We start from the raw sequence: 10945 nt of genomic DNA, 5'->3' as shown, positions 1-10945 counted from the left end.
AAAAAAAAAAAAAAAAAAAAAGCCAGCCTGGGCAAGACAGTAAGACCCAGTCTTTAAAAAAACAAATTTTTTTTTTTTTTAAATTAAAAAACAGTGCATATGCTAAAATCCAGCTGCAGGAGCTTGAATCCAGAGCACTGATGCTTGCTGACTGTGTGGCCTTGTAACCTCTCTGAGGCTTGGTTTCCACAGCTGTGCAGTGCAGACAGTGGTCTCTGCTGCTTTCAGTTGAGTGGTACCAGGATTGAGAAGGACAGAGCAGAAATCTGTAAGTTAATGTGCACCGTGCATTTGAGGGGAGAAGAAGCAGGCAGTCAAGAACATCCATACCATATCAGGAAACCTTCCCCGAAGCTCTGAGTACGGGCTGCTGCCAGAGCTTAGCCATGTAACCACCTCAGGTTGCAGAGGAAGGCAAGCACTAGGGATCAAGATAGTCCTGGTTGGCACAGCCACATACCTCACTGGCAACATCTGGGGAAGGCTGCCCCATCCTGTCAGGACTGGTTTTGGACTGAAAGCCTAGGGCAGCTGTTAGCCATGCGTGCAAGTCACCTAATCTGCACCTCAACCCTGTGGGGCTGCTTCTGTTAGTGTATGGATTTCACAGGTGAGAAAAGTAAGGCAGGTAAGTGACCAGTGCAGAGTCACCTAGCAGAGCCAGGCTTCAGACCCTAAAGTCCACACGTAACTCCTTTCTTACTCACAGGCCAAATGATAAAATCCAGTTACAGCCGCCTCTTTTTGTCCCTGGACGCTGGAAGGCATTTTTGCTTGATCTGTAGTTGTCCCAACAGACTGTACAGCAGAATTCCACTTGAGGACAGCACAGTATCACAGCACTTGAGAGGCAGAGGCAGCAGTATTGCAGTGAATTCGAGGCCAGCCTGGGCTACTTAGTTCAAGGCCACCCTGAACTGCAGTGTGAGACCCTGTCTCAAAATAAACACACAAACAAGAATTTCACATGAGAGGTTTTAATCAAGGAGCTTGCTGGTGTTTGGCCTTTTCTCCTCAGTATGTACAGAAGGTGCCCACAGCTCTGGCTCACCCTGCTGCAGAACAGGGCACCATCTGTCTACACCATGGGTATAGGAAGGTGAGAAACCTTTGGATGTCAGCACTACATGGCTCTTTTCTCTTGTATATGGGCTTTAAGATCCATCCCCATTGAACCATAGGGCTTTGTAGCTACCATCTAAAGTCAGTGAGATCAAATGCTGTATGTGTTATAGGTCACAACAGGCAGTAAACCTTAGGCCCACATGACCGCCAACTCCTCCCCACTCTAATCAGCTGTGGTTCCCAATGGAGACAGCTTGTGATCATCAGCCCCATCCCCCCAGAAAAACAAATGTGTGCATGGTGCCCCACAGAGTGTGGCTGAGAGTCTGAGGGAGCCAGGCTCTACTGACTCCTCCATCCCTTCCTTCCCATGCAGTGGTATTTCCCCAGGATCTGCTGGAAAAGGGCCTTGAAGCGGACAACTTCGCCATGCTGGGACTCGGAGATATTGTCATTCCAGGTGATCGTGCTGGGAATGGGGGACTATGGTACAAGGAGTAGAGGGGGATACTGTGAGACAGTTGGCCGTGCCCATTGGGAAAGGAGACAAAAAGAGCAGCCCAGGGTTTGGTGAAGGGTTCTCCCTCAGCGCACTCATGTGCAGCCCTAGTCGTGTGCCAGGCCTTGTGCTGGGCCCGTGACAGATAGCAGCGAGCAGGAGCACTCCCACTGGCCTCCTGATCTAGGGAGCTGACAGCACTCAGGACTGACAGGTAAACGTTCAGTGACAGACTGACACACTGGGGCAAAGCCCATTCCATGACAGTCTCACACATTCGCACACATACACACAGCTTCCCGGTGTTTGTAGGGATTACAGATGCCCTAGAACTGCCATAGTCCCCCCTCCACTGTGCTGAGAAACCTTAGGGGGAGCCTACACCATGCGGTGCTTGTGTGTGTGATCTGAGCAGCAGAGGACGTGTGTGCACCTGCTTTCTGCATAGGAGCCTGGCCTTGGGCGCCAGCAGCCCACACTCCCAGTCAGGAGACTAGGGCAGCTGAAGTGTCTGCACTCCTGGGCAGGCTTGTTATCCTAGCCTCAGTATCAGCCAGGGATTCAATGTAGAACTAATTAAAATCAACCCTTTTCCAATATAGGAAGCAGTAGAAATTGTAGTTCTCCAAGATGATACGGAACTTTTGTTCAGGATGCTCCCCCTCAGGATGTGTGTGGGAGAAGCAGCAGCATTCCCTTTTTCAAGTGAGGAAACACACTCAAAAGTGAAGGGTCTGGTAGAAATTTGCACACTCAAAACCAGCAGGGCCAAGACTCAGACCAAGTTTGCCTGGCTGTAAGAAGTTTATACTGTAGGGGTCTAGGGTGTCCCTCAGTGATGGAATGCATGCTTAGCAGGCAGCAGGCCTTGGGTTTAATTCCCACCACTAGTGACAACAAAATAAGGTTGCAATGCAGGAACTGCCCTTACAACAGGGATGATGATGACAGAGACCATTTGCAACAGCGCTAGTCAACAGGCACTTGCTGTGTGCTGTGTGAGGAAACTGAGGTTCAGAGGAATGGTTTTATTTGATAGGGCAGATTATTTCCAAAATAGTTCCAAATTTGGTTCCAAAATTTCTGTGCTGTGAGGTAGGGAGACTGACTTCCCCAGGAGATGGCAGTGACATCAGATAGAAACAAACCAAGTCCCCTAAAGTACACATTCTGTCAGAGGCATCCACACGGACTTCCAGTGTCCTTGCTAGGTGTAGTTCTGGGCTTGAGCCATGCACAGAACATCCCTGCATATCTGTCCCTTCCTATCCCTGGATATCTCCAAGTCTTTGACAGTCGCAATGAACATAAGCTGCCTGTCCCTCACAGAACCCCAGGCAGTGTTGGTCTGAGGACCTGATGAGCTAGACGCTCCTGGCAGGACTCTGGTCCCTGGTAACTGGAGAACAATTGTATAAGACTGCAGTGCAGTTTAGGGGTAGTGTTTGTCTCGCTGCACAAGGCCCTGGGTTTGATGTATGAGAAAATACATGTACGGTGTACATAAGAATATATAGGTATGTACATGCGTGTGTGTGTGTTACCGGTCAGTGCTTCTGACCGTGCAGAACCTTTCCTCAGCTAATGAGATTTGGTGTGTTCTGTATGAGCCTAAAGACCAGAGAGGGAGATAGACATGTGGAGGACATCCTGTGTGCCATGTGTAGAAGCTGAACTGGCTCTAGGTCTTAGGGACTCTTAGGGTCCTGGAGCATCTATGCTTGGTTTTGAAGTGTGAATAGGAGTGCCATAGGTAGACAGTTAACTCCTCTCTCCCTTCCAACCAGGCAGCTGTCACAGGGGTCTTTTTCAAAGTCTGTTTAAGCTATTCTACCTAAGAGATCCTCCAGTGTGTCCCATACTCAGAATATAGACCGGTCTCCTCCCCATGGCCCTTGGGACCCTGCATAGCTGATCCACCCCGACATCTCCTGCTCTGGGCTGAAGCCTCATGGGCCCGTCAGTCACTATAACACCCCTGAGCTCTCCTCAGAACCTTTGCCTGTGCTATTCTCTCTCCCTGGCAAGTGTCACCTTAGAGAGGCACTCCTTTGTCATACACCAGTCCAGTGCATCTTCCAAGATCAGGAGGTACCTTTTATAATTAGAATCCTCATTGGTTTTTGCTAATGTCCCAGCAGCCTGCCCCTTTGTCTTAGCTCTGATGGTGAATTTGCTTTCTCTTCATCTACCTGGCAGCCCCGTGTTTGACAAGCACTGCGTACACTTGGGAGCAGAAGACCCAGTGTGATGCATATGGGTGATAAGGTTCCTGGTCAGGAAAATGCCAGGCTCTCCCTGCCGTGTGGGTGAACCAGGACTTCTGCTGACACTTGGCAGCATCGGCCACACCTTGGGCCCAGATGGTTCTTATACAGGGAGCACCGGGTGGGGGCTGGCCAGGCTCCCAGAGTTCACCAGCTACTCCTTCCCTGCCCCAGCTAACCCAGCTCTCTTCCCACAGGGATCTTCATTGCCTTGCTGCTGCGATTCGACATCAGGTAAATGAATGAGGCCCTGCTCTAGCAGGGTTTCTCCTGGGTTCTCCAGAAGAACTTCCTCAGGGACCAGACTCCGTCCGCCCTCACAGCAGCCAGAGCCACTTGATCTGATCTTGTCTGCATCCAGAAGGACTAAGTGTTCCAAAAAAAAAAAAATCAGAGGCCAAGAGATTGAACTCCTGAACTCCGAGAAGTCCTGGTGGTACTTAGTTCTCTGTGTGCCCTTGACAAGTGGCCTGGCCCTTCTGAGCCTCAGGCTTCTCGCCCATGGCAAGCAGGAGCTCCCCCCTCAGGATTACAGATACCCACAGAGAGCAGGCTGAGCACAGCTGAGCCCTGTCCAGGGAGCCAGCTGCAGTCTCTTTATCACCCTCACTTACCAACCAAGGTCAGCTGTGTTCCTTTCCTTGCTCATACTTTTTTCAATCTATTATAAAAATGGAGCACAAGTGAGAGGAAGTCGGCTTGGGTCCCCACTCAGAAAAGATGGCATTAAGTGAGGGCACTGGGACAGCTGGACCTGTACCTGCAGGGGTTCCCAGGGATGTACCCTTGTTTAATGCTCTGTCCTCCCTACCAGAGCTTTTTGTGGGGTTGTACTCTGTTTTGAGTGGTTTGTGAACTTTTTCTTGCCCAATAATTGCAAACACTGAAGTAACTGAGAGTGATAATGAGGATCGCAGTACTAGCACTGCTGAAGTCCAGCTGCGGACTGGGTGTAGAGCATGCACCTCGGATGTTCAAGGCCCAAGTTGCATCACCAGCACAGCAGAAAGAAAGACAGTCTAAGGGAAGCACCCTTTCCCGTGGCAGATATCTAGGTTATTTAGGTAGTGTCATTTGGGGCCTTATGAACACATGACAGCCTTTGGAAGGCCAGGCCACTCTAACAGAGGCACATCTGAACCAGCCAGCTCTACTCGTGGCTGTGCACACATAAGACAGAAACCCACCAAAGTTCCCAGGCTCACTGGCTACAGGCAGATTCAGCTGCCAGCCCCCCAAAGACAGAACTTCTGATGGGGGCTCACAGGATAAACAAGCATCTTGGAGTGATTCCAGAATCTGTGCCACATTTCAAAGGGACTCCGTTTTACCCAAGCCCTCACGATGGGACAACTCTCAATGTGCTCGTAGTTGAAGGCTTGGAAATGGCCAGCACACAGAGAGAAGGGGTCAGAAGTACGCATTCACTCCACAGGTGTTAACGGGCTGTAGTGCTTAGTGGTTCTCGCTCCATAGATACTGTGTAGATGACATCATAGAGGGAAGTCAGGTAATGGCAGTGCCAGTGTACCTGTTATGCACATGTTCTGAAGCTGGTTTTGGGTGAGTCACCTCCAGGGAACCACAGACATACAGCCAGCATCCAGCATCCATTTAGTACTTACACATGGGCTACTGAACTGCTGCAGTTGCTGCTGCTTTTTCTTTGGAACCCGAGTTCAAACTTGGAACCTTGCTTCCAAGGCAGGTGGCAGCACCACTGGGCTAAATCCCCAGCCCTGCAGCCATTACATTTATTGTTTTTTTGAGACAGGGGTCTCGCTATGTAGGTGAGACTGACCTGGAACTCACTATGTAGCCCAGGCTGGTCTCACTCACAGAGTCCATTACATTTATTGTTTTTTTGAGACAGGGGTCTCGCTATGTAGGTGAGACTGACCTGGAACTCACTATGTAGCCCAGGCTGGTCTCGAACTCACAGAGGTCCTCCTGCCTCACCCTCCTGAGTGCTGGGATTACAGGCGTGCACCACCATGCCTGGCTTGCAGCCATTACATTTAATGGAATAACATGCCTTTGCAGTTTCTGTCTTCCTGTTTCTCAAGGTATTTTCAACCTCTATCAGATACACTTCCATTATGTTCCAAAATGCAGATTCTTGCGCCTTTCTTCAGACTTATTCTGTATCACACTCTTTGGGACTGAACCTAGAAACCTGTGTTTTTCCTTCCACGAGCTTTCCAGATAATTTTTATGCTGACTAAAGTGTTACAGCCCCTATTCTAATTTATAGCATTTGATATTCACAGCTACCAACAAAATGGATTTATGGTTTCCCCATTTTACAGATGACTAAACTGAGGTTGAGACAAGAAAGGTGGCGGGTCCAAAGAGCCCCAGCTGGGGCAGTAGCAGAGTGCACTCCTACCTCAGACTCCCTCACTCCCACCCCTCCCTGAAGGCTCTTCCCAGTTCCCTCCTTAGAAGGGTATTGCTGCTCCAGGCCCTACATCTGACTCCTTGTTCTCCCTACACCATCCCTGCAGCCTGAAGAAGAACACTCATACCTACTTCTACACCAGCTTCGCAGCCTACATCTTTGGCCTGGGCCTTACCATCTTCATCATGCACATCTTCAAACATGCCCAGGTGAGCAGAACGTACATGGTGTGTCAAGAAGGCTTCACCACAAGAAGCAGCTTAGGGTTTATCTGTCATATGCACAAGCAGTCCAGAGGCAGCTGCTCCCCATAGCATCACAGCAACCCTGCCCGATTCTCCTGCACTTTCACTTACAGTTACACAGTGGCTGCCCGTGCTCCAGGTGACAAAGCCACATCTTTGCCAAGAAGAAAGAAAAAAGCATTGCAGTCACTCTTGCTCACATCTGAAGGGCCAGGTAGATCAAATGTCACCTGGCTACCTGGTTGCAGGAGAGTAACCTGAATGAGAGGCTTGGCTTCCAGGTTCAGTTGTGGGGGCAGACAGAGCAGGACGGGCCAAGTATTGGGTATAGGCCAGCGCCCATACACAGGCAAGTGGTAGTTTGTCACCAAGTAGGCCAAGGCTGTCTCACCAATAAGGTGCTGGGTCCCAAGCTGCCATGAGGGCTGGGAGCCATCAGTGTGGCCGGGAAAGGGAAGCGCAGCAGACAGGATCATCTCCTCTGCCAACAGGAGGACACCTGCTTGTTATGCACACCTCATTCCAGGCTTTGCTCACGAGGGTCCCTGTGACAGGTGAAGAACCCAGAGCCCAGCAACAGTATGATCAAGCTTGGCTCTGGTGGAGACCAGATTCAGCCATAGTAGAGGCAGTGTGGAGAGTGGGAGCCCCATTTACCCTGGGAGATTCTGGGAAGGTTGTCCAAATTACACTTGGATTCCTCATTCATTAATAAAATCCCAAAGGACCAGCATGGTGGCTCAAACTGTAATCCCGACTACTCGGCAGACAGAAAGGTTGTATGTTCAAGCCCAGCTGGGAAAGCTTAGCAAGAACTTGTCTCAGAAAGGACTGAATGGGGCCGGGGATTTAGCTCAGTGGTGCTACGCCTACCACGCGAGTGCAAGATCCTGAGTTCAATCCCTGGTACTGAGGTAAATAAAAAAGGACTGGCTGTGGCTTAGTATGGATGGGGGAGACAGGAATATGTTAAAATGGACGTGGTCCAAGTGCATGCTTAGGAAGACCTTAAGTTCACGTCTAGCCTGGGCTTTTTGTTGTTTGTTTTTTGAAACAGGATCTCCTTTTCTAATTCGGGCCGGCCTTGAACTCACTGTGGAGCCCAGGCTGGCCTCAAACTCACAGCAGTCCTCCTACCTCAGCCTCCTATGTGCGGGGATTACAGACATAGGCCACCATGCCCAGCCCCAACCCAAAAATATTAAATGTAAAATTCTAGAGCTAAGCAGTTTAAGTTGCATGCTATCCTAATATTTTAAAGAAATCTCATCACCCATGTAAACACTGACCAGCACATCTACCCTGTGTGTACTGCTGGGCCACTAGTCACATTGCAGCCCTTGTATTGTACATGGGGCTCAGTGCCATCTGTGACTGCAGGCATCTGGTGGAGAGGAAAGAGTAGGGGCTGCTACAATGTTGGTGTTTCATCTCCCTCTCTTGCCATCCTCCAGGGCCTAGCCACAGAGGAGCTGCCTTTGTGCTTGCTCTTGTTTTGTGTTTTTTGTTTGTTTGTTTGTTTTTTGGTGCCAGGGATCGAACTCAGGACCTTGGGCTTGCAAGGCAGGCATCGTCACCACTGAGCTAAATCCCCGGTCCTTGTTTTAATTTTTTATTTGTTGCAGTACTTCAGGTTGATCCCAGGACCTGCACACTGAACTACATCCCCCGTCCTTTTTTTTTTTTTTTTTTTTTTTTTTTTTTTTGTACCAGGGCTCAAACTCAAGACCTTGTGCTTGTAAAGCAGGTGGCAGAACCACTGAGCTAATACCCACCCACCCTCCTCGTCCCTTTTTTTCCCCCTTTTTTTTTTTTTTAATTTATTTATTTTGGTTTTTTGAGACAGAATCTCACTACATAGTTGAGACTGACCTGGAACTCACTATGTAGCCCAGGCTGGTCTCGAACTCACAGTGATCCTCCTGCCTCAGCCTCCTGAGTGCTGGGATTACTGACATGCGCCACCACGCCCAGCTTTTTTTCTTGTTTTAAAACAGGGTCTCACTAAGTTGCCCAGACTGGGCTCCAGCTTTGCAGTCCTCCTGCCACAGCATCCTAGAGTGGTAGGGTTACGGTGTGCACCACTACGCCCAGGGAAGGAGCTTCCTTTAATCACAAGACCTGTTGATCTCTCTATGCTTGGCCCTATACTAGACCTTTACAGAACATCCAAGGTCGCCTGTTCCATATGTAGAAATCCAAGGACCGTGGCAGAACCACTTCTCAGTTCTGCTCAGAGCACCCTGAGGGCTGTGCTGGTTGAACATCATGTGAATTTGCCAACAGTCAGAGACAGGTTCCTAAGTTGAGGAACTACATGCTGTTAGTTCCTGTGCAAGGTCTCTGCAGCCAGAGCCATTCTTCAGGTAGCCACCAGGTGGCAGGCTTGCCTTCCCTGGCTTAGATTGGAGGATCCCATTCTAGGCTTAGCATAGTGAGAGCAGGGGAAGAGGACTGGCACTCTTGTGGGCAGTGTAGCCCTGGGAGCAAAGGAGACTTTAGCAAGTTATGCAGCAAATCAGAATGAGGCCCACTGGAGCCCTGGACTCTGGACTCCCAACTGCTGGCCCCAGCAGCCCTAATCATCCAGTGGGCCTCACCCAAAGTCCTCAGGAAAGCAATGCAGCACCTGAGGGTCCTAGTGTCAACACTGCTCCAGTCACCATCACCACTGTGCCCTGTCTCAGAAATTGCTCCAAGCTAGGCCCCTAGAATGGCCCTTAGAAATAACCAAGGAGCCAAGTATGGTGGCGCACACCTGTAATCCCAGCACTCAGGCTGAGGCAGGAGGATCACTGCAAATTCGAGGCTAGCCTGGGCTACATAGTAAGTTCCAGGCCAGCCTGAACTACATAATGAGACTCTCCAGAAACCAAAAAAGGCTGTCAGCTTTCCTCACAATAGCAGGCCCTGCTTCCCCCAGGGTACAATTTTGCCTGATTTTTTCTCCTTTTTCCTTTCACTAAGCCCAACGTCACTCTGCAGAGCTAGTTTTTCACTCACTCCTCACTTTTACTTTTTCAAATAAACTTTTATCAGTGTTTTTTTGTTTTTGTTTTTGTTTTTTGGTTCCAGGGATCGAACTCAGGACCTTGCACTTGTGAGGCAGGCGGTGAAACCACTGAGCTAAATTCTTGGCCCTTTATCACAATTTTTAAAAAGGGGGAGGGGGGGTGAAAAGATGATCCAGGGATAGAGTCCTTGTAAGAGGAGAGTAGTTCAGCCATGGTCAGAAAGTAAAGCCAAGTCCTAGTAGAAATCTGGAGTCCTGAGACCCTGGATCGTATATTCCACTGCCTCCTTGGTACTGATTTTCTTTGGCAAGGGACTGTGGTGCCCTGAGAAGAAAGAAAATAATACACTGTGCATCCCTCTTCCAGCAAATTTGCTGTCTCCCAAAGGCGCCCTCCCCTGAGCCCCGTGTTTGAGGTGAGGGGAGCACCAAATTCCTGTCCCTTCCCTGGAGCCCCTGCCCTCTGCCCAGCCTGGCTTTGTGTAAAGGCAAAGCTGGGTTCAGGTCCTAACCAACTGTGCAACTTGGGGCAGGTTTTTCTCCCTCAGATCCTCTGTTCTCTCAGCTGTTAGGTGAGCCTGAGGGGACCTTTGAAACTAAGCAACATCCAGCACAGCACTTTTCTCTAGCTTCTTAATTCGAAGTCTTAGGTTATGTATCTCAAGTCTTTCCTCATGAATTCACTTAGGGCTATGCATTTTCCTTCAAGTACTTTTTTGGTTCCTTCTCACAGGTTTTGGTATGTGTCTGTCATTTTGTTCTATTTTTTCCAGTACTAGGGATGGAACCCGGGGCCTTTGCAGTGAACTATATCCCTAGCCCTTACTCCCCCCCAATTCTGGTATTGAGGATTGAACTCAGAACCTTACCCTTGTGAAGCAGGCACTGTGCCACTAAGCTAAATCCCTGGCATCCTCTTTTGTTTTGGTTTTGGTACCAGGGATCGAACTCGAGACCTTGTGATTTCGAGGCAGGCAGCGGAACCACTGAGCTAAATCCCCGGCCCTGGTGCCCTTTTTTTAAGAAGGGACTCACCGTGTCACTAAGTTCCCAGGCTGTCCTCAAACTTGCCATCCTCCTGCCTCAACCTCCCAAGTGCTGGGATTACAGGGCCACACCACCATACCCAGCTTCATTATGATTATTTTTTTTTACTCTTGGCCTAAAGCCTAGACAGTGGTAGCAAACTTGTACCACACATGCCACAGTGGGCTGTTTGTTATCACTGAAAACTATAAAAGGTTCATCATCACTGGCCTAGAGCACAGCAAAGACCCAGCGCCAGTTGGCAAAGCACAGCTACCCAGGATCAAATCCTAGCTCGTCCATGTAAGACACTGTGTATAACCTCTGGCAAGGGCCGGGGATTTAGCTCAGTGGTTCGGTGGCCTGCCTTACAAGTGCAAGGACCTGAGTTCAGTCCCTGGTACAAAAAAAAAAAAAAAAAAAAAAAAA

At 49.5% G+C, this 10945-nt stretch overlaps 1 protein-coding gene across 8 annotated transcripts in view; it reads left to right on the top strand.

The window, feature by feature from the left end:
* Positions 1-10945, top strand: part of Hm13 (histocompatibility minor 13) — a 43454-nt gene that overhangs the window by 28392 nt on the left and 4117 nt on the right. For all 8 annotated transcript variants that reach the window (XR_781073.1, XR_781072.1, XR_781071.1 and 5 more), the window contains 3 exons: positions 1442-1525; positions 4029-4065; positions 6339-6441. Coding sequence is in view for 4 of the 8 variants with exons in the window: in XM_010628487.3 (XP_010626789.1) it covers positions 1442-1525; positions 4029-4065; positions 6339-6441 (224 nt within the window). In the remaining 4 variants the exon portion in view is untranslated. The remainder of the gene's footprint in view (positions 1-1441; positions 1526-4028; positions 4066-6338; positions 6442-10945) is intronic.

Source organism: Fukomys damarensis, unplaced genomic scaffold (genome assembly GCF_012274545.1).
Source record: "Fukomys damarensis isolate Sample0158 unplaced genomic scaffold, DMR_v1.0_HiC HiC_scaffold_22, whole genome shotgun sequence".
NCBI lineage: Eukaryota > Metazoa > Chordata > Mammalia > Rodentia > Bathyergidae > Fukomys > Fukomys damarensis.
This window is presented reverse-complemented; position numbering and strand designations above follow the sequence as displayed.